The sequence below is a fragment of the Serinus canaria genome, chromosome 7 (assembly GCF_022539315.1).
Source record: "Serinus canaria isolate serCan28SL12 chromosome 7, serCan2020, whole genome shotgun sequence".
NCBI lineage: Eukaryota > Metazoa > Chordata > Aves > Passeriformes > Fringillidae > Serinus > Serinus canaria.
The window spans coordinates 15,716,794-15,739,564 of record NC_066321.1 but is presented as its reverse complement, the minus strand read 5'-3'; the positions used below and the strand labels follow the sequence as shown (position 1 = coordinate 15,739,564).

At 61.3% G+C, this 22,771-nt stretch overlaps 2 protein-coding genes across 2 annotated transcripts; one reads left to right on the top strand and one right to left on the bottom strand.

Moving 5' to 3' along the window:
• The first annotated feature begins 1,885 nt into the window (after positions 1-1,885).
• Positions 1,886-16,978, top strand: OBSL1 (obscurin like cytoskeletal adaptor 1). The gene is made up of 25 exons (XM_050977017.1): positions 1,886-1,906; positions 2,024-2,726; positions 2,817-3,095; positions 3,860-4,129; positions 4,339-4,599; positions 4,930-5,235; positions 5,321-5,599; positions 5,696-5,971; positions 6,095-6,367; positions 7,839-8,054; positions 8,886-9,158; positions 9,437-9,493; positions 9,859-10,134; positions 10,422-10,697; positions 10,845-11,132; positions 11,210-11,485; positions 13,896-14,165; positions 14,248-14,514; positions 14,774-15,040; positions 15,413-15,525; positions 15,672-15,825; positions 15,925-16,086; positions 16,230-16,334; positions 16,463-16,729; positions 16,971-16,978. Exons 1-25 carry the CDS (start codon positions 1,886-1,888, stop codon positions 16,976-16,978), a joined length of 5,943 nt encoding a protein of 1,980 aa, XP_050832974.1.
• Positions 16,979-17,083: 105 nt separating this feature from the next.
• On the bottom strand, positions 17,084-22,457 carry TMEM198 (transmembrane protein 198). Its single transcript, XM_050977079.1, has 5 exons — positions 22,372-22,457; positions 20,212-20,462; positions 19,530-20,105; positions 19,108-19,298; positions 17,084-18,643 (listed from the first exon to the last, which is right to left on the bottom strand). Exons 2-5 carry the CDS (start codon positions 20,399-20,401, stop codon positions 18,497-18,499), a joined length of 1,104 nt encoding a protein of 367 aa, XP_050833036.1. The 5' UTR covers positions 20,402-20,462; positions 22,372-22,457; the 3' UTR covers positions 17,084-18,496.
• Positions 22,458-22,771: the final 314 nt, after the last annotated feature.

Below are 22,771 nucleotides of genomic sequence, written 5' to 3'. Positions count from 1 at the left end.
GGCAAAAGGTCCCTGCTCTTCTTGGGGCTGCGGGGGCTAGCCGAGCTTCAGGGGGAGAAGAAAAAATGAGACAGAGCAGGCCAGCTGGAGACCCTGCAGCAAGTACGGGAGAAGGATCCTAGGGTGCTGTTCAGGCTGTCTAGCCACGGGCTGGCTCACAGGCTGGGAGTTGCAGGAGAGGAGAGGAGAGCTGTAGGAGACTCAGTGCCCTTCCTCTCACCACTGCCTGAGGGGACAGTGCCAGGTGTTCCCTATCCACTAACCCTGCCTGCCCTGTGGATGGTGGGCAGCCTGTGCATCCCCTCTGTGCCTTCCGCAGCTCAGTGTCCTCACATCCCATCCACATCTCATGCAGCATCCAGTGCAGCACATCCCCCCCATGTGGCATGTCCCGTGTGACACGTCCTGTCTCACTGCAGTCTGGTGTCCTGCTCAGTGTACAGCACACCCTGCACCCCATGCCGTGTTCTGCACAGGGCACATTGTCCCTCGCTGCTGGCTGAGCCAGCACAGAGGCACAGCCAGGCCTGCAGCACCCCTGCAGCTCTCTGGGGTGGCTCCTGCCAGGCTGCTATACATAGGTAGGCCAGCCCAGCCTCGGCGAGGCGCTGAACGGAGCAGGCTCACTCTTATCAACCCCGCGTGTCATCAGAGGGTATTTTTGGGGACAGCAGCTGCAGGCATTTGTAACATTTGGTCCCTGCGCACTGACACCCAGGAGAGGAGCTGGGGGAAGCAGCAGGAGCTGGGTGCCGGCACTGAGAGACACAGGGGAGAGGTAGCACAGCGAGGTACCTGAGTGGCACAGGGGACTGGGCAGGGGGGCTGCCTGGGGCAGGGTGCTTGGGGAAGGGAGGGGTTGAAGGGTGCAGTGGTGTGGCCGAGCCATCAGAGCCATCCGTTTGTGTCCAAAGAAGCTGCTGTGGGGTGGCCCTCAGGTCAGGGGCGTGTGGATGGAGAGATGGCTGTGAATGGGTGCACTGTCCCGGGGGTAGGGCTCTGGGAGGCGAAGCTGGCCGCAGTCCCTGTCACTCCTTGGGGACCAGCCCTCTCCTACCCTCTGGCTCATTCAAGAAGTATTTTTGTTTCCCCTCCCCCTGCCTGAGCAAGTCAGAGACGACCCTGCCCCAGTCCCAGCCATGGTGTGGGCAGAGGGTGGGGTGCACTCACCGGGGGGAGGCACAGAGCACCTTGCCCCACTCCTGCCCCTGACGGTGGGCACAGTTACCCACAAAGCCGGGGATGGAGGCAGTGCCCTGCAAACGCAGGACCCACCTGTCCGACTTTCAATTTTCCCCCGGGACTGATGATTTCCAGCTGTAGTTTTGAGAGCACAAGGGCTGGATCCTGCCTGTAGAACAACTCTGGAAGGGGGACCCCTTCCCCAGAGCCCCACTTTGGGGTGGCACAGGGGGTCCTGTGCCCACCCAAGTCTGGGAGGAAGTCCCAGCCCGGGTCCAGCCGGGGCCTCGCGCCCGTGACAGCCCCGTGTCAGCACCTGCCCGCTGAGCCGGCCCAGATGCTGCAGGAATGCGGCTCTGCCACCACCCGATACTGCAGGAATGTGAATGCCCGACGGGTGGGGAAGGGGCGGGCGGAGCCCTTTTGCCTCTACTGTCCCCCAGCCCCAGCATCCAGCAAGCAGCTGCCCATGCTCCCTGTCTAGGCAGGGGTACCCCACCTCTGGAACTGGAGTCCCCTCTGCAACCCAGGGATAAGCTCCAAGTGTCTCAGCCCCCCGGTGTGCAAAGAGCCACCTTTTGTCACCTCTCCTATTGCCTTGGGCTGGGAAATGCATGATTTGGGTGACTCGGGGGCAAATCCAATGGGGCCAATGGGGCCGTGCTGCTTCGAATGAGGGTGATGCTCCTGAAGCAGGGGGTCCATGCTGGAGATTTTGCTCCAGGTGTGGGTCCCTCCTGGCTGGGGGCTCCACACTGGTCCATCTCTTGATGAAGCCTGAGCCCCCACTCTAGTCTGTCTGTACATCTCCCCAGGCTGATGGTCCCCACTGCTGCTCCAGCCAGCTGCCTGCCGTGACCCCGGGGAGCTGGTGATGGAGGGGTTCGGGGGAGCCCCCAGGTTCCTGGCCTATCCACGTGCCTTCACGGTCCAAAGTGGCACCAATGCGGTCCTGAGTTGCCAGATCATGGGTGATCCCCAGCCAAGCATCCTCTGGGAAAAGGACAAGAATGCCATCGAGCCCTCGGGCCGTTTCCATATGGAGTCCAAAGGGGACATGTACAGCCTGCTGGTGTCCTGTGCGACCCCCAAGGACAGTGGACTCTACGTCTGCAGGGCCAAGAATAGTATTGGCGAGACTTATGCTGCCACCATGCTCAGGGTAGAGCCAGCGGAGCCGCGAGAGGAGGGGGGATGCTCAGGCAGTGTCGCACCGGCCTTCCTCATTGCCCCCTCATCCCTGCGGGTGTGCCGGGGGGAGGACGTGATGTTCACCTGTAGGGTGTCTGGGCAGCCCTGCCCTGTGCTGGAGTGGGAGAAGGATGGGCACAAGCTCTCCGAACTCTTTGAGAGCAGCCACTTTGCAGTGGGGCAGAAACCAGAGGACTGGCACTTCCTGAAGCTGTTCAGTGCCCGGCCCCAGGATGGGGGAGTGTACGTCTGCCGGGCACGCAGCGGCTCCCAGGAGGCCCTGGCTGCTGCCGTGCTCCTGGTTGAGCCCCAGGCACTGCCGGGGGGGCTCCCCAATGGCTCCCCCGCCGATGGTCCTGAGGCACTGGCGGAGCGGCAGCGGTGGCAGCGGCACGCAGCGGCATGGCGCATGGCACCGGAGACCTGGGTGCCCAACGGCATAGTGCCCGCCAGGGTGCCAGGGGCCAAGGCATTTGCCGTGAGTGCAGGGAAGCACGCCAAGTTTCGCTGTTATGTTACTGGCAAGCCCAAGCCAGAGATCATCTGGCAGAAAGATGGTGAGCCCCTCGCCCCTGGCCGCAGGCATCTCATCTATGAGGACCGGGAGGGCTACTTCATCCTCAAGGTGCTGTACTGCAAACCTCAGGACCAGGGGCTGTACATGTGCACTGCTTCCAACACTGCTGGCCAGACCCTCAGCGCAGTGCAGCTCCAGGTGAAAGGTAGGGACATGTCCAAGGAATGTCAGAGGTGGTTGGGCCCTGGAGTGCTCAGGGAAGTTTGTCTGGCAGGGGTGTGTATGTGCGGGAGCCCAGCATCTCTTGGTTCCTTCCTGCCCTATGCAGTCAGAGTCACCCCAGGCTCCTCAGGACAGAGCTATGGGCTGGAAGCAGGGCATGCTGGGCTTCTCCAGGAGCTGTGTCCTGCTCCATGTCTCTCTCCTTGCAAACAGAGGTGTGGCTTCTCAGGATGACTGCAGGTGTCCTGCCACAAACAGGGAAGAGGGACACTGCCTTGGTGACAAATTCCCCTGGAAGTGCTGAGTGATTTTGGCAGCCAGCCCTGCAGGGCACGGCTCCAACAGCCTGCACTGGCGGCTTCCCAATTCCCCCCGAGCCATCCTGCCAGCTGGGGACAGCCCGTGGCTGGGGTTACCCAGGAACTGGTGCAGCCCCTGCCTACACCCCATTGCTCCCCTTGACTGAGATGTCTGCTGCAACATGCTGGCTTGCATGTTCCTGCATCCCCCCGAACTCCCTGCTGAGATACTGGAGGCATCCTTGTGTCTCCCCAGGCTGTGTCCTGGTCCTCCCTGCTCTAGGGCATGTGCTTGTCAAGGTAGTGTCTGTCTCATGCAAGCTAAAGGAGAGGGTGAAGGATGGACAAGGGTTTGCTGCTCTTTGTGAGCTGGGAGCACCTTGACCAAGGGGCTGACAGTGGATGCTGTACCCCACATGCCTTAAGCTCTTTTCTCTTCCTGTGGCAGAGCACCGGCTGCGGTTCCAGGTGCAGCTGGCAGACGTGGAGGTAGCAGAGCGGGAGGATGCAGTGTTGGAGTGCCAGGTGCCATTGGAGACCATCCCCACCTCCTGGTACCTGGAGGACAGGGAGCTTCAGCCCAGCCACAAGTATGTGATGGAGGAGCAAGGGGTGGTGCGGCGCCTGACCATCCGCGATGCCCGCATTGATGACGATGGCATCTACCTCTGCCAGATGAAGGACAAAGGACGCAGCATCGCAGAGGTGTCTGTTCGAGGTGGGGTCAGGCCTCTGGTAGCACAGCTTTGCCTTCCTATTCCCCTCCTTGCCAGAGTCCCCACTGCCCCCTGTATTTGCCTTCTGTCCATTTGGCCAGTGCCTGCTGCTGCCCCTCCTCCTCCTCCTCCTCCTCCTCCTCTCCTACCTCAAAGAGCCCATCCTGGTCCCCAGAATTCCTCCCTGGCTCTCATATATCTCTTCCCACAGGGGTGATTGCGAAGCGTCTGCCACGGAAGCTGGATGTGATGGAGGGGGAGAATGCAGTTTTCTGTGTGGAGACACGGGATGTGGTAGAGGGCAGCTGCTGGAGCCGGGATGGGCTGCAGCTGCGGGAGTCACCCCGTACTGTGCTCAAGAGCTTCGGCAGGACACACCTCCTGGTGCTGGTGCATGTCACCCGCCAGGACGCAGGCATCATCTCCTTCACTGTTGGAGAGTCACAGACATCCTCCCAGCTCCGAGTCAAGTGTAAGCTCCAGCCTTGAAGGGGTCCTGTGTCCTCTCTCCTGCCTGCTCATGAGGGGTGATACAGAAGGGGGGATGGAATAGGCAACCAATATGCTGGGGCTGTGATGCTGCAATGTGTTTCTGGAAAGGGGGCTTTGAGCAGGGCTCCAGGATCCCAGCTTCACAGGCACTCACAAACCCCTGTAGCCAGCAGCATGCTACATGGGAGCAATACCATCAGAGAGAGAATCTCCAAAGAAGCAGGCTGTGTATTCCCACTTAGCCCTTCTGCCACCCCACCTAGAGCCTCACTGCCGTCCCCAAGCAGTCAACCTGGGCTGTGACTTGCAGGTGTGAAGCATGACCCTCCAAGCGCACCGGTGGCAGCTGAGATGAGTGTGGTGGAGACTAACACGGCTCTGCTGACGTGGTGTCCCGCGCCTGACTCCCACCTCCGCCCCGCAAGCCACTACCTGCTGGAGCGTCGGGAGGCAGCAGGGGAGGAGTGGGTGCAGTGCCTTGCCACCGACCTGCCCAGCTGCGTGCGGGTGCTGGGTGACAGCGTGCCCCGCGAGGCCGACTACTGCTTCCGCATCTCTGCCGCCAACAAGCATGGCAGGAGCAGCCCTGTGGAGTTCCCTGGATCTGTGCATCTTGGTGAGGAGACAGGCAAAAGCTGGGATGTCGTGCCACAGTGTGCTGGTAGTCAGTGCCACTGGGGCTGAGTCCGACTGTGCTCCAGCCCCAGCAGCTCGTCTGGAGAGGGGTCTGCAGGACGTGTGGGTGAGGGATGGTGAGGATGCGCAGTTCTCCCTGGAGCTGTCAGCTGCAGTGCATGGGTCCTGGTTCCTCAACGGTGCCAGGCTGGCTGAGGAGGAGGATGTGGGCGGCCGGTGCAGCGTACAGCGCCATGGGATGGAGCACTCGCTGCTGATCCGAGGAGTACGACTGGTTGACAGTGGGGCCCAGGTCACCTTTGTGTCCGGTGGTTTGCGGGACTCAGCAATCCTGCATGTGCAAGGTGATCAGGGCACTCACCCTGGGGTCCTCCCAGGACCCCAGCAGCAGGGGCTGTCATGCTGGAGGACGCTTCTCACCACTCCTCAATGTCTCTCAGCCCCACAGGTCCGCATTGCCCCAGTGCCTGAGGCTGAACGACTCCGAAAAGTGCCAGCAGGGATGCCTGTGCTGCTGGAATGCCAGGTGTCCACCCCAGATGCTCCTGTCTGCTGGCTGAAGGATGGCAAGGCAGTGCCCCTGGATGACATTATCGCAGTGCAGGCAGAAGGCTGCATGCGGAGGCTGCTGCTCCGCTCAGCGTGTCCCTCAGACACTGGGGTGTACACCTGTGACACTGGGGACGATGCCGTGACCTTTGTGGTGACCGTGACCGGTGAGCTGGGGACTGTGCGTGGGAGCCCCTACCTCCTGATATTGCTCCTGCCCTACTTCTTGCCCCCATCATGTGGCTGAAAGCTGCAGCCAGTCATGCTGAGGCCCACATTATCCCTGGCAGAGGTGCCGGTGAGGATCATCAGCTCCAATGAGGAAGCCCCCCACACCTACATGGCCGGACAGCATGTGGAGCTGTGGTGCCAGCTGTCCCGCCCTGCAGCACCAGTGCACTGGTACAAGGATGGAGAGGAGGTGGAGGTGGGTGAGAGCCTGGTGCTGGAGCAGGAAGGGCCACGGTGCAAGCTGGTGCTGCCCTGTGCTCAGACACAGGACACAGGGGAGTTCGTCTGTGATGCTGGTGGGGACTCTGCCTTCTACACCATCACTGTGGCAGGTGAGTGTGATGCAGGAGGGCTGGTAGGGTCTCAGGGGCCTTTCTTTGCTGGTGCAGGATGCCACAACACATGTGCTGGTGTCAGTATTGCTGTCACCTGCTGCAATGGGATACTTGTCAGACATGATCTTGCCAGGTGCTCACCAATAGTTTGGTTGGTTGCTCAGTTGGGGTCCTTGTGGGACTCAGACCAGCTGCCAGAGGGAACAGCTCACTCAGCCTGTCTGAAACACTAGAACACACGAGATCACCCAGCACCTGCACACCAGGGTGTTTGCCGGACTTCTGCCATGGGTAGTAACCAAGCCCTCCTCCAAGGTCCTAAAAATAGTGGGCCTGGCACCTGGCATGGGGTGACTCATGGTTGGTCATTGCTCTGATGGACAGCATTAATTGCTGACCTGAAAATTAGCAGTTGCCTGGAGACCGATGGCTGGGAGGTGTTTGCTGGATGGGAGGAGGGCTCAGCATCCTGGGGCGGCTGCCCCAGGATGCTGAGCATCCTGCTCCCATCCATCCACCCCCCCATCCATCCCCAGGATGCTGAGCATCCTGCTCCCATCCATCCACCGCGGCTGTGGAGCGGTTGCTGGCAGCACCGCCTGGCAGAGGATAATGAAAGCTGAAAGCAAGTGAAAGGTTTCCCCTTGCTAGCCCCAAAACCCACATCCCACAACCACAGGAAGGCAAGCAAGGGCAGAGCTCAAGCCCAGTTGAAAGGTGATGTGACCACAGTGATAAAGCCTCACTGTGGTGTTAACACACGGCAGAGGGCCAAAGTTGATGGCCAAGGATGTAGGAGTGAAGATAGGATGAGTGATAAGAGATGCTGAAGAGTCAGTGGACTCTTGAGCAGGGAGAGGTGACTGCTGGGAGGGTGAGGAAGGGAGGGGGTTTTAGTGAGATAAAGGCAAAATTGCCAGTGGTAAGGACAGGCAGCATGAGCTTTGGGAATAGGCTGTGTGGGAGTGTGGGGCATGGAGAGCTCTGCTTCCCTAGGGTGGGAGAGGGAACACCATCTGCTCAAGCTCAGCCTTTTGGCTGAGCAGCTTTGCATCACTTTGACAGAAGGGTCTTAGGGAGGCTGTCTTTGTTCAATCTGCATTTGGACATCAATGTCACTGGCAGGGCTGGGGGTGGGTGCCTGGAGGCTCAGGATGACACCTCTCTGGCACAAGTGCCAGGCTGGCTGCTGCAGTCAAGCACTGCTGTGGCACGCTTGGGTTTCTCTGAGGCATCTCAACTATCCCCCATAGGGCTGTTGTGGCATGTAGCCTGCCTGCCTCAAGCTCGGCCATCCCCAGCATCCTCTGGGTTTTCTGTCAGCTGTTGAGCACTGGAGCTCCCTCCAAACTAGTGAGAGGCTGAGGCCAGAGCGATGCTGCCCACTGAGGGCTGGCACATTATCCCCACACTCCAGTACTGCTCAACATCTCCAGATGCACTTCAGCAATGTGATTGTTTTTAGCAGGTCCAGGGAGAGAGGCAGCCGCCAGTCCTTTGATCAGGGAGCTGGGCGGATGCAGGCTCAGCGTGCGGCAGGTTAATCGCTGCAAACCGGCGCCGCACCGCTCCCGCACACTGCGGGGCAGCGCTGCGCTGCTGCGCCTGGGCATCACAGCTGGGAGCTGTCTGGGAAGCTTCCACCCAGACGCCCAGCATGGAGCAGCTGTGGGCTGTGAGAAGGGCAGGTTGCTGCTTGTCCGCCATTGTGGCCCAGAGCTGGCTGTGCCTTGTGCCTGCCTGGAGCCGTGGGCTTGATGAGCACCAGAGTCCCGGCCAGCTATGGCTGGCTGCAATGTGCACAGCCAGGCAGGCAAGTGTTGGCTCTAAGTGGCATCCTGAATTTTCCCAGGAGAGAGGAGGGCTGGTCAGCTAAAATTTGTGCTGGGAGCCCCTCTGTCTTTAGAGCTCAGACTCAATTCAGAGGGGCGGTGTGAGCAGTGGCACACATTTTCTGTAGCAAATTAATTGTGATTTTAGTGATGACTGCAATCTGGAATTGGGTCCTGGGTCCTGCTGGCTGCAAGAAAACCACATGCCTGTGCCACAGTATAGGCAAATTCCAAGGCTGAGCCAGGACAGAAGCGCTGGCTGGCACCTGGTGACCTCTGAAATGGGGAGATAGGCAGAGGGGAGGGCACCCCTGGAAGAGCAGCTCCAGGGGCTGGTGCTGGCACCACAGACAGTGGTTCATTGGTGCTGGGGCTTGCCCATATGCATCCTCCCTCCACAATCTTCAGCTCCACCATAGGGCAAAGCAGGGCAGGTACCATGGGAGCAAGAGCACCACAGCAATTTACAGCCAGTTCAAAGCTCCTCCTGGTTGTAACGTGTGAGGAAAAGAGGGAGACACAGGCATGATGGTCCAGAAGCTTGTGCTATGTAGAATGTGGATGATGTGGTGCCTTCCAGCCTTAAAAGTGGTGAAGCCATCACTCCACACAGGGCTGTGATGGCCACCATCACTGGCTCTGGTCTTTATGTCCTGGCTGAGCCCCATGTCTCTCCATGACAGAGGAGCCGGTGAGGATTGTCAGCTCTAACGAGGGGGCCTCCCATGCCTATGTGGCTGGACAGCGTGTGGAGCTGTGGTGTCAGCTGTCCCGCCTGGCAGCCCCAGTGCGCTGGTACAAGGACGGGGAGGAGGTGGAGGCAGGTGACAGACTGGTGCTGGAGCAGGAGGGGCTGCAGTGCCGGCTGGTGCTGCCCTGCGCCAAGCCACAGGACACAGGGGAGTTCGTCTGTGACGCTGGTGGGGACTCAGTCTTCTACACAGTCACTGTGGCAGGTGGGTACAACAGACACCTACATCCCTTCTCCCCCTTCTCCCTCTGCCCCAGCTCCTTGCTCACACTGTGGCTTCAGCACCTCAGCTGCCTCTCACCTCCTTGAGAGCAGTTCCTTGCCCATGCCCCTGGGTTGGAAGGGGATGTGAGCAGGAGCATACAAGCTGGCCTGTCTCCTCCCAGAGCTCTGTGTCACACTGCCCCTCTGCACTCCAGAGCACAACCAGCTGCCTCCCTCAGCGTGATGCCACCTCACACCCCAGCCCTGCTGTTCCCTCAGCTTGCAGCTACCAGTACTGCAGGGCTGGGATATCCATGGCCACTGCTGCCAGGGCAGGTAGGATGGGAGGCCAAGTGATACATGGTCTTGGTCCTCTCAGCCCTGAAGGTCAATCTCACCCCAGTGCTGGAGGCAGAGCAGCTCTGCGAGGTGCTAGCAGGGCTGCCATTGGTGTAGAAATGCCAGGTGTCCCTGGCAGGTGCCCCTGTCCACTGGCTGAAGGACAGGAAGGCAGTGGTCCCAACACAGCTGGGACGCTCACAGAGGCTGCACATTGCTGCAGCTGCACTGACAGGGGTGTACACATGCCATGCCAGGGACGGTGCTGCCAGCTTCAGGGTGACCATGAGCAGTGAGCCACCTGGGGGATTCCTGTCCTCATGTGGGACTCACCCAGCACCTGAGCCCTGCCATGTCTCCAGCAGAGGTACCGGTGAGGATTGTCAGTTCCAACAAGGAGGCCTCTCACTCCTACGTGGTTGGGCAGCGCGTGGAGCTGTGGTGCCAGCTGTCCCGCCCAGTGTCCCCGGTGCGCTGGTACAAGGACGGTGAAGAAGTGGAAGTTGGCGAGAGCCTGGTGCTGGAGCAGGAAGGGCTGCAGTACTGCCTGGTGCTGCCCTGTGCCCGGATGCAAGACACAGGGGAATTCGTCTGCAAAGCCAGCGATGCATCTGTCTCCTACTCCATCTTGGTGGCAGGTTGGTGGCACAGCAGGGACATCCTGGAAAGGGTAGCACTGCTCTAGCTCTGTGCTCTGGGGTCCTCAGCTCCGCTCCCACCCTCAGCATCATGGAGGAGGGCATGCAGCTCTCTGTGCCTGCTGCTCCTGCCCTGAGCAGTTCCAACCTCTTTGCACTGGGGTGAGAGGGTGTAGCTTCCATACAGCCCCATGGGGACAGGGACACAGGTGACAGTAAATAGACACAGCAGAGCCAGGAGCAGCGCAGTGAGCAGGCCTCACGCCCTTCCTCTACGTCCCCAACAGAGTTACCAGTGAGGATCCTGCAGCCTCCACAGCGCTCACTGGAGCTGCTGGTTCAGGCACCAGGGTGTGTGGAACTGCGGTGCGAGCTCTCCGTGCCGGATGCTCTGGTGCACTGGTTCAAGGATGGGTTGGAGGTGGACGAGACTGATAACCTGCTGCTGCTGGTCGAGGGGGCCTGGCGCTGTCTCTTCATCCCCAAGAGCAGTGCAGAGGATGCAGGCGAGTACATCTGTGAGACCAAGGATGAGGCCGTCTCCTTCGATGTCAAGGTGTCAGGTCAGTGCTGATGTGGTTCTGGCCACCAGTTGATGCCCATTCTCTAGGCCACCCAGCACAGGAGCTTACCCGGGGCTGGCAGCAGAGGAGTGCCCAGGGCTGCGTTGTCCCTGCGCTGCTTTGTATCACAGATATCCATACCTGCAGAGCCTCCGGTGAGGATCCTGCAGCCCTGCAGACCTGTCCCTGTCATGACGGTGTCCCCGGGGGAGACAGTGACACTGTGCTGTGAGCTGTCCCGTGCGGATACACCCGTGTGCTGGGCAAAGGAGGGTGTCAGGCTCGAGGCTGGGGGCAGCCTGGTCCTGGAGGAGGAGGGTGTCCATCGCCGGCTGCTCATCCCCGCTGCCCAAGCTGAGCACTCTGGAAAGTACACCTGTGACACTGCCAATGACACAGTGACTTTCACCATTCAAGTGTTGGGTGAGCATGAGGGTACGGAAGAGCCTGGTGTGGGGTGCTGGGCGCACAAACCCCAGAGACCTCAGCTCTGTTGGTGCTGGATGCTGCAGATCCGCTGGTCAGGATCCTGGAGAAGGATGTCCTGCCTACCCAGCGGCATTGCAAGGCCATGGAGGACCTGGTGCTGGAGGTGCAGCTCTCACACACCCATGGGGAGGTGAAGTGGTACAAGGATGGGGAGAAGCTGCAGGACACGGGGCGTGTGCGGCTGGAGGAGAATGGGGTGCGCCGATCCCTCGTGATCCTAGGTGCTACAGGCAAGGACGCTGGGGAGTATCTCTGTGACACTGGTGATGACAGTATTGTCTTCTTCATCACTGTAGAAGGTGAGCAGGAGGTCCTGGTGGGGGTGGTCCGGGGAGAGGAGTGACGTGGGTCTGTGGCTGCTGCCAGGGTGGTGTGAGGCTGGGCTGGGTGGCAGTGAGCACAGGGAGGCTGGTGGGGGCACATGGGGAGTGGGCTGCATATGTGTGGTGGCCCTGTGGAAACCCCTGTGCTGCTCAGCTGCAGCCAGAGGAGTCTGGACAGGGTCTGGCCATTGTAATACCCAGCACAGGCTGCTTTTGTGGTGACAGCCCATCTCTCCAGTCCCAGAGCCACCAGTGACCATTGTGGGCAGCACGGGCGCCGTGGTACATCGCTGCCTGGTGGCTGGGGAGGACCTGGTGCTGGCTTGTGAGCTCTCTCGGCCCGACGCCATTGTGCGCTGGCTCCGGAATGGCCAGGAGGTGCATCCGGGTGAGCGGGTGCAGGTGGAGGCCCGTGGGGTGCTGCGGCAGCTCACCATCACTGGGGCACAGCCCACCGACGCAGGGTGCTACATCTGTGATGCTGCCAGTGACCGCATGGTGACAAATGTGGAGGTGTCAGGTAAGCTGGCTCAGAACCCCAGAGACCCCCAGAATGGTGGGGTTGTGCCACAGACACAAGGGGAGGGGAAGCCTCTGTGACCCTGCTGATGCAGAGACTAGGGTGGCAGCATGGCAAGGAAGGGTGGGAGCTCTGTCCCCAACCCTACAGGAGCCGTTGGTTAGAAAGAGACATGTCAGGGTCGTGGCGAGACATGTCCCTGATGCCTCCCCCCGCCAGGGGCTGTTTAAATTTAGCCTTGGCTGGCTCCCAGGCGCCGCTCCTCCTGCTTCGGCTGCCAAAGGCTGAGCTCAGCCTGGACCCTTATCAGCTGGAGATGGAGGGCTGTGCAGGGTGGGAGGGGGCCTGTTGCAGGCGGGTGTCCTGGCTCCCCAGCAAGGTGTTCTGGATGGGGGGGGCTACAATGAAATTAATGGTCTCAACGTAGCAGCTGTGCTGCCTGTACAGGGAGTGACGTGGGAGTGATGGGTTCTGCTGCCGTCCCTTCCCTGAGTGAACCCTGAGCTGCCAGACCTCTCCATCCTGCATGCCTGCCCCTTGAGACCCCTGTCTAGTCCTACCATGACCCCCAGCCAGCCCCACAGCCGTTCTGCCCCACAGTGACTCACTGAGGGATCACCTCTCTGGTTGAAGCAGTCCTATCCCTGCACTGCCCCACACTGTGGGGACATCCCTGAACTCTGCCTTGTCCCCTGCACCCCTCAGCCCAGCCTGTGTACATTGTCAACAAGGAGGAGGCGCAGAGCCCGCTGGAGGTGCAGGAGGGGGACAGTGTGACACTGGTGGCTCGGCTGTCCCCGGAGACAGCGGCAGTGCAGTGGCAGAAGGATGGACAGACGCTGTGCTCAGGTGGGCGGCTGCTGGTGTGCAGCGAGGGTCCCACACGCAGCCTCACCATCAAGCAAGCGGAGCTGGGTGACGGTGGCATCTTCCTCTGCGACGCCGGTGATGATGAGGTGCATTTCACACTGCGTGTGAAAGGTGAGTGGGGAGGTGTCCCTCGCCCATGCCAGGGGCAGGAGCAGTCTTATCCTGACTCACGCCGGGATGCTTGGCACCCCCATGCCATGCTGGTGCCACTGGCAGGGCCACAGCTGAGCCCAGTGCCCCTCCGGCAGAGGCACCTGTGCTGTTCGTGAACAAACGAGAGGAGCAGGAGAAGCTGCTGGTGCTGGAGGGCGGCAGTGCCGTGCTCTCTGCCATCACCTCCACAGAGCGGTCCGATGTCACCTGGCTGGGCCCACAGCAGGCGGCAGTGGCCGGCGAGCGCTGCGAGCTGCGTCGGGACGGCCGCGTGCACAGCCTCATCATCCACAACGTGGCCATGGAGGACGCGGGCACCTACACCTGCCTCTCACCCCACGACCAGATGCAGTTCGACGTGAACGTCCGAGGTGGGCGGTAGGGAGGCAGTGGGGGTGCCCGGGGATCCCCCTGCAGTGGCAGCGGATGCTGATATCGGGGGTGTTTGACTGTGCAGAGCTGCGGGTGAAGTTCCTGCGTGGGCTGTCGGACGTGCGAGCGCGGCAGGGTGAGCGGGTGGTGCTGTGGTGCGAGCTTTGCAAGGCGCGGGGCGACGTGGTGTGGCGGAAGGACGGGCGGGTGCTGGCGCCTGGCCCCCGCCGGCAGATGACGGCAGAGGGACGGGAGCGTTCGCTGGTGCTGAGCCGCGTGGAGCCCGGGGATGCCGGCGAGTACTGCTGCGAGTCCAATGACGACCAAACCCTGGCGACGCTGACGGTGCAGGGTGAGGCCAAGGCTTCCCCACTACCTGGGGGACGCCTATTCCATGGGGGTGTTGGGGATGCTGGCACAGTAATGTCAGCATTGCAGGAATGCTCAGCGTGCCCTGACAACCGGCCGTAGTCCCCAGGGTGGTGGAGATCATCATGGAGCTGCAGAACCTGACAGTGCTGGAGGGGGAGGAAGCCACCTTCAAGTGCCTGGTATCCCCCGAAGATGTGGCTGTGACATGGCAGCTGAATGGCCAGCCCGTGGTCTCCAGTGAGCGTCTGCTGGTGACAAGGAGTGGGCTGTGCCATAGCCTCACCCTCCGGCAGTGCCAGACAGGTGATGCAGGCACTGTGACAGCCAATGCCGAGGGGCTGGTGAGCACAGCTCGGCTGAGTGTACAAGGTGAGAGGGAAGGACAGAGCTGGGGCTCAGCCCAAGACACAGCCCTGGGGCCAGCTGCTGACCCAGCACACGGGCCATGCAGAGGCACAGGTGCTGTTTGTGCGGAAGCTGCAGGATGTGGTGGCAGAGGAGCAGGGGGACGTGTGCCTGGAGGTGGAGGTGAGCCACGAGGCTGCTGAGGTGCAGTGGCTGAAGCAGGGCATCCTCCTTCAGCCGGGCAGCAAGTACCTGCTGCAGGAGTCAGGGTGCCGGCGCACCCTCACCATCTGCTCTCTTGGCCCTGCTGACCGCGGCACCTACCGCTGTGAGAGCCTGCACGACCGCACGCAGGCCAAGCTCCACGTGGAGCGTGAGTACCAGGCTGGGACTGGGGATGGAAAGCAACGGGGAGGGGGATGGGGACAGAGAGGGCACCCAACTTCTGCAATGGGAGCATGTGGGCAGGGCTGGTACTTGCTGGGAGTGCTCAGAGAGGTGGGTACGTGGGCAGGGGTGGGAGTCTGGTACAAACAATTGGATTTAGACGATCACTCCAGCAAGCACAGACTGGGAAGCCAGGATCTCTGCAATGGATCAGACACCTACTCACAGACATGGGTCCCTCACAGCCCGGAAGGTGTCAATCCGGACACCACTGGCAGATGTGGAGACCTTTGAGAAGGAGACAGCCACCTTTCACCTGGAACTGTCTCACCCTGGTGTGACTGGGGTCTGGACACGGGATGGCATCCGGGTGAAGCCCAGCAGTACGTGCCGGATCAGTGCCACAGGCTGCGGGCACAGCCTGACACTGGAGAGGCTTGCACTGGAAGACTCAGGCACCGTCACCTTCACTGCTGACACTCTGCGCTGCAGCGCCCACCTGCATGTGCGGGGTACGGTCCCTGGGGCAGGCTGGGTGTGCGTGGCACTGGCGCTGTCTGACCTGCTGCTGTTCTGTACTGGGAGACACTGAGGCTGGGCTGGGCCACCCTTGGCTCATGTGTCCCCCTGTCCTCAGCAGGGGTGATGGAGTGCTGGCAAGTGTCCCCCTGTCCTCAGGGAGGAGATGTGAACTGAGCAGTGGGGACACCCAGCCAGGGTCTGGGTCCAGAGCCAGCTGGAACACCACTGATGAGTGCTTGCCCACGGGTGGTGCTACTCTCACCCCATGCTGAAATGCCACAGCCACAGCTACTTTTCCCTGCAGCCCCAAGTCCATGCCTTTGACCAATCAAGCCTTCCTGTCCTGTGTCCTGCCTCCTCAGAGCCTCCAGTCACCATGGTGAGAGTCCCACGAGACCTGGGAGTTCCAGAGACAGGGGTTGCCAGCTTTGAGTGTGAGCTGTCTCGCCCCAATGCAGAGGTGAAATGGTTCAAGGTGAGGGCTCACGCTAACCCCCTCCAGCAGCACCTGGCCATGTCCTCCTCATTGTTTTGTCCCCAGGTTGCTGCCCTCCCTGCCAGGGCTGCAGACAGAGCAGGGGGGCCAAAGCAATGGGGTGCTGCCTGTTTGCTTCCGTGCAGGACGGGCAGGAGCTGCGGCCAGGGCCCAACTGCCGCATCTACTCAGCGGGACGGCGCCGCATCCTGCAGCTGAGCCGCTGCGAGCTGACCGACACTGGCAGCTACACCTGCGATGCAGGTGACTGCCGGGCCTCGGCCATGCTGCACGTCCAGGGTACGGTCACCCAGCTCTCAGAGTGTGCACACCCCCAAACCCCATGCTGCCTGCTTCCCTCATCCTTGGCTGCCCTGGCACCCTGTCCATTACCTGCAGAGCGCCAGGTCCACATTGTGCAGGAGCTGCAGGATGTCCAGGTCCGGGAGGGTGACAACGCAGTCTTCACCTGCGAGGTGTCACATGGGGATGTGAAGGGAGAGTGGTTTCGGGATGGGGAGAAGATCAAGGTCTCCAGCACAGTGAAGATACGGCAAGAAGGTGGGGATGCAGGTGGCTCCACACCTGGTTTGGGGCTGGCAAATTCAAGCAAGGGGAGTTTGTGTAGACAAAGGGGGGTCCCTGCCCCCCTGCTTACTATGGGTGTGCATTGCTGTCATTTGAGCCAGTCTCTCCCTCCCCAGGGACCCGGCATTTCCTGCTGTTCTGTGGTGTGCGCCCTGAGGACAAGGGACTCATCCGCTTCACAGCCAGGACAGTCATCTCGGAGGCCAGTCTGCAGGTGGAAGGTACCAGTGCAGGCTGCAAGGTCTGGCTGGGCTCCAGCACCAGGGCTGGGGTTTACCAGGTCAGCTTGTGGTGTCCCCATGGAAGTCTGCTCACCCCATGGTGCTGACACACTGCCCCCACCTACCAGCACTGCCAATCCGGATTGTGAAGCCACTGCGGGACAAGACGGTGCTGGCGAGACACAAGGCGACACTGGAGTGCACTGTGTCCCACGCCCGGGGCCGGGTGCGCTGGCTCCGTGGGGACACCGAGATCTTTGCCGGTGACAAGTATGAGATCTGCAACCTGGACTGCTACCGCACACTCATCATTCACCGTGTGGGCCCTGAGGATGAGGACTCGTACACCTGCGATGCCTTCGACGACCGCTCCACTGCCCGGCTCCTTGTGGAGGGTGAGTGGGCACCTAGGGGGGCACCACTGGCAGCTGCCAGTGCTGCTGTGCCTTGCAGTAAAGGGACACCAAAACCGGTGTCCCTGTCCCCCATTGCTTGCAAGAGTCTGAGTGCTGGGCTGGAGGGAGCAGGTTGATACAGGGCCAGGGGTCGGTTCCTCCTTGTCTGGGACACACCTTTTGGGTGGCCCAGCTGCTCTGGCAATGCCCCAGCTCACTCTGACGCCCGTTGTTCCCACAGGGAGCTAGAAGCCAGGATGCAGTTCTCAGGGCCTGCATGCAGACTGACAGATGCCACTGCTGAGAGAAGGGGTGATGCTCCCCCTGACATAGACAGACACATGGACACCATCCCCAGCCTGCTACAGCCTCAGGGCTCTGCATTAAACCACCTTTTTTTCTGACATGGCTTCTTCCACACCAGCGAGCTGGAGTCTTGTTAAGAGAAAAGGTGGTGGCACCACTCTACATCCTGCTCAGCACCCCTGGAAGCCCGTCCCTCTGGGCCCCCCTCACCCCTGCCCTCCCACAGTCCTTGGCTTTGCACGCCAGACTCCGAAAGGCTCTTTACTGTGTGGCCGAGGCCTCAACAGCGTTTGGCACATTTACAAAAGAGACTGAAAAGGGGGATGGCAGCACAATGCTGCGGGAAGGGGGTGCCTGGCAGAAACATGCAGTTCCTGGGGCAGCAGGGCCAACTGGGCTGGGCTGGGGGGGCTCCCAAAGCAGAGAGCACCCCGGTCCAGTCTCACCACCATCCTGCCTGCCTGGCCATGGGGAAATCCTGGCTCACTCCGTAATAAGTTAATACAAATCACAGCAAGAGAAATATATACAAGGCGTGAGCCTCTGCCTGCAGCAGTGCTCTGGGCAGGGGCCCCTGCCCTGCCCTGCCCCAGGGTCCCCCGGCCACTATAAAAATCCAGTCGCCAGCAAAACAGCGACGGTCTCTGATGCTGCAGGGGTCCCCGCATCCCTGAGGCAGCCCAGCCTTTGCCCAAAGGCTGGAGCCAATGTCCTGTCTCCCATCAAAACATTTTGTGGGGGATGCACCCTGCCAGCGCAGCTCCTGCTGGACAGGCACCGACTGCCAGCATCACCTTGGGAACCACTTGGCCGTGGCAGTCTCTGCCCCAGGACCACCCCGGTCCAGCTTGGGTAAAAGGAGTGGCAAGCCGCTCTGGGGTGTAGGGAGGGTGGCTAGGGCAGGAGGATCTTCTGAGGAGGCAGGTTTTGGGAAGCACTGCCTGGGAGCTGCTCTTGGGGACAGGGTGGGACAAGGCTCATGCTCAGGGGATTCCCTGCTGGGAAAAGGGCCATGGGACCTGCTCTTTGAGGAAGGGACATAGGGGACAGGCACTTGGGGAGTTGCTGGGGGTGCAATGGGGTGGGGAGCTGCTCCTGGGAAGGGGAGGGACTCAAATATGGGAAAACGTTAAAATGCAGGATGAGCGTGCCCGGGCCATAGGGTAATGCACAGCAGTGGGGGCTGAGGGACCCACCACCCCAGCAGAGCCACTCGCACTGCACGTCCATGGGTTCTGGTCCTTGGGTTGAGTCCCTGCCAAAGGGCTTTCCCAGCACCTTAGGGCCCCACCGGCAGCTGGGGCTTCCCCAGACAAGTCCCATGTGTCTCCAAGAAGGGTTTCCATCTGCAGCCCCAAGCTGCATGTGGCCACTTGGGGCCGAGGACAAAGCCCTGCCTGTCTCAGGGGTTCTGTCAGAGCAGGTTGGGGTGCTGGTGTTGCTCGAGGTCACTGGGTTGGCTTATACCCTCACAGCAGGGCCAGAGCCCGAGGTGAGGGGCACGGTGGAGCTGCAGTCATAGTCCACGTCCACCACGGCATGGGAGCTGGCGATGAGGCTGTTCAGTGATGGTCCTGTCTGCCGCTCTCGGAAACTCTGGATGTAGCTCTGTGAGAGAGGAACAGAAAGTGAGGGGGGCTCTACTCCTGGACCACTCCACCCCACACCCCATCCTAAATGCTCCTGCCGCCCCTCCCTGCACGCCCCCCACCCCCCCCAAAAACAGGGCAGTGAAATCCCCAGCACTTGGGCCCTCCAGTGACTGGCCACAGCAGAGAGCACAGCCTTATCCCTCCCCTGGGAATTTTGCACCTTGCCTACTGTTTATTTCTGCTATGCCAACAGTGCTCTTGGCCAGCAGTTTTCATTTGCTTGCAAAGGCTGAAGTGCTCCATGGTAGGAATGGCCCATTCCAACTTGAGTTGCTCAGTCCCTGGGACACCCCAGTCTCATCACTCGAGGAGCTCAGATGTTTGCTGGTGCCTGGGCACCTCTCCGTGCCCCAGCCCCACAATGTGGAGAAGGAATGACTGGAGACTGGGGGAGATCTCTACCCTGGCTGCGGGACTCACGGGGGAGAGCACGTCCCCATCAAAGCGGCGCACAGGGTTGGGCTTGCGGCGGTAAGCAGGCTCGGGGGGGTGGGCTTTGTGCTGGTGGGGTGGTGGGTGGTGGGGTCTCCGCTTCTTCTTCTTCTCCTTTCGGTCTTCCCGCTGCTTGATGCGCATCAGTTGCACGCGGCGCTGCTGCCGGCTGATGATCACTGTGGAGCAAAGCGACCTGTGAGCACTGGGGAGTGCATCCAAACGATCCAATGATCCCTGCAGCCAAACCAGCACCAACTTTGTACAACCAGGTTTCCCTCGGGTGATGTGCTGCCACAAAGTCCTGAACCCCGTATCTGATCTCGTGAATCCCACGCTGGAAACATCCACCCCAGTCCCCAGGTTCCCAGTTCCCTGTGCCATGCCCATCTGCCCCACTCCCCACACACCTTCTGTATGGGAGTAGCCCTCGGCTGTGACCTTCCACTGGACCAGGACACCCAGTGTGGTGAGGAGCGGCCAGATGCCCAGGATGACCCAGCTGTACCAGCACACGGGGCGAGCAGGGGCCACCTTGATGCGCTCATAGATGTACTGCACCAGGAGGAAGAGCTCGATGAAGTAGTCAACAGTGACGGTCATGATGGCGCTGCCGAAGACGGCAGTGGAGAGGGTGGTGAAGAAGCGCTGCCACTGCAGTGTGAGGACAGCAAAGAGCATGCCCACACCCAAGAGCAGTGCGATGGGGATCCACACAGTTGGTGGGTGGTAGAATTGCTCCATCACCACCAGCGTGGCCACCGCCAGCAGCAGCCCCAGGAGCAGCCCCACCATGAAGAGGCCAACGCTGCGCACCAGCATGGTGACCAGCCCACACAAGACTCCAATGCCCAACCCAATGCCCACTGAGGCCTCCACGCTCAGCTGTGTGTCCAGCACCCGTTCCTTGTAGCACAGCATGAAGATGATGATAGAGCCGAACATCAGCCCCGTCAGGAACATGACAGCCTTGAAGCAGCGGTAGCCTGTGGAGAGACTTCCATAGTCAGGGAGTGGATGGCCAGCACCCCCCAGCTCCCCTCTGCCCTCCTCCCCACTTGCCCCACCAGCAGTTGGGCTGGCCTGGCTCACCGAAGAAGCAGTAGATGATGCCAAAAAGGCAGCACATGGCGCACACCACTGAGGGCACCACCTGGTAGCGACGCTCAATTTCCTGCTGGCAGCTGTGCCCCCACTCCTGGCCTGGCTCGTGCGGCAGCAGCTTGAACCGCAGCGTCTGCACAGTTGCAGTCATGGCTCTGGGGACTCCTGGGAGAGGCATCAAAATCTCCACTCCCGCCTCACAGCCCGCCGGCAGAACTGTGTCCCGGCACCCGCCCCACCTGGTGGGAGAGACAAGGAGAATGGAGGAACTGGTGGCACACGCCCGGCAGCCATCCCACCACTCAGCACCTGGCTACCAGAAATCCTGCTCTGTGCCCCCACTATGTGGGTAGGAACAGAGGGAATGGGGGAACAGCCTCATCAGTGGGGGAGCAGACTGTCACCCAACCTGTGGCTGAAGGGATGTGCTGTCCCCAGAGAGTCTGCCTATATCCCTGGGAGCTTCATGTTGCTTAATAATAATTAGTCTGTGACTTCAATTTCCTGCCAATGCCTCTCCGGCACCCTTTCCTGTTCGATTAACAGGAGACTGCCACAACTTGGTATTTTCTGCCTGTGAAGTAATTATGCTCAGTAATTAAGTCACCCCTCAGTCTTCTATTTTTATAGGCTAAACAGATTGAGCTCTTTAAGCTTGTACTCCAAGGCATTTTCTCCAATCCTCTAATCATATTTCTGGTTATTTTTCATCTCTGCTCCAGCTCCCACTGTCCTTGTAAAAATGAATTGGGCCTTCACACTAGATCCAGCCCTCCCATGCCAATCCATGGGGCTGGAAGGGCACCAGCTGTAGCTGGCACTGCCCCTTCCCCAAGGCTCACCCGTAGCTGGCACTGCCCCTTCCCCAAGGCTCACCCATAACGCTGTGGCTATGCCGGGATGCTAAGCAGACAGTTACCAGGCCCCCTGCAGTGCCTACACAGATGGAGGGGTCATAATCCCCTGCAAAGACTGATCCAGCTTCAGTTTAAACCTAATTACAGCGTCCGTCTGCCTGCTCCCACCTGGAGCCAGTTCCATCGCCCCTTTACTCCCCTAGTCCCTTTATAGGCTCAGTTGGTTTAGAATGGGTTTATTGTCACAAATTGTCCCCAGGCCAGCATCACTCCTTCCAAGTGCCAAGTTTATGCGGCCAGTTCAGGACAGCTCACAAAAACAGCACTCTGGGAAGGAGCTGGGAAGAGGGCAAAGGCTGCAGGCATGGCTTACTGTTGCCCAGCATCTTCCTGCTGCCCAGACGGGCTCCACTGGCATCTCATCCCTTGCAGACAACCTCCTTTCTCCCTTTGGCTGGGGAAGGCAACACCAGCCACGGCAAATCCCCGTGGGGAAGCCGAGCACAGAGCCTAATCTCAAGGAAGCAGGCGGGTAGGGAGTGGGCAGCCAAGCGCTGGGCCCCTTCTCGAGCCCGCGGGGGGACGCTAAGCAGGATTGGACTTTACCCGCACAGAGCCCAGGCGCGACGCTCCGGCCCTGGTGGGGATGGGCGACGGTGTGTAGAGTGAGAGCAGGGCTCTGCCGGCCCGGGGGCCCAGGGATGCGGCATGGAACGGCCGGCCGGCCGGTGTGCGGATGGCATGGGACGACACGGGATGCGGGGCAGGGCTGCGGGCAGCGGTGCGGGCGGCTCGCGGCGCCCATTGGCGCGGGCACTGTTGCTAGGGGAGCCCAGCGCCTGCTCATTGGCGCCGGGACTTACCCACCTGCTGCCGCCCGCCCCGGGCCCCCGAACCCCCTCCCTTCCCCGCAGGCCACAGCGCGGCGGGGGCCGGGAGCAGCGCCCGGAGCAGAGCCCCGCCGCGGTGCCCCCATCGCCGCCCCCCGGCCGGGCCCCGCTGCACCCGCCGGGCTGCCGGGCCCCGGGCCGGGCGCGGCGTTGCCGAGCGACGGCCGCAAAGGCCGCCGGGGCGCGGGGCCGCTCCGCCCCTCTCTTTGTTCGGGGCGGGGGTCTCGGGGGCGCTACGCCGGGTTCCCCGCACGCCCATCCTGGGCTCCGCGCTCGCTCCGCCGGACGACGGAAGGATCGGGAACCAGGTGCCCCAGCCCTTCCCCCGAGGGGTCCGGCGCGTCATCCGCCTGCCGGATCCCCTCGTGCTGCCCCCCCTCTGCCGCTCCGCCCGCTCCCACCTGCGCTCCCGGCGCGGCAGCGGCGGCGGCCCCGCGGCGCCCGGCGCTCCCGGCGCTCCCGGCGCTCCCGGCCGCGGACCCCGCGCATGGTGGCGGCGCGGCCGCCGCGCGGTGCTGAGCGGACAGCTCCGCTGACGTCACCGCGCCGTCACCGCGCGCTGAGGGCGGGGCCACGGAGGCCGGGGCGGGGCCTCTTCAGGGGGCGGGGCTGAGGTGGGGTAAATTGGGGGGCACCGGCGTGCGTAGTGGGGTGTAAAGTGGGGATGCACGTCGGGGTGCACTCGGGTGCCCAATGGGGTGTAAGGTGGGGTGTAAATTGGGGGGCACCCTGGAGTGTACATCGTGGTGCGCACCGGGGTGCCATGCCTTGTACCATGGCGTGTGCCGGGGCCGCAGCACA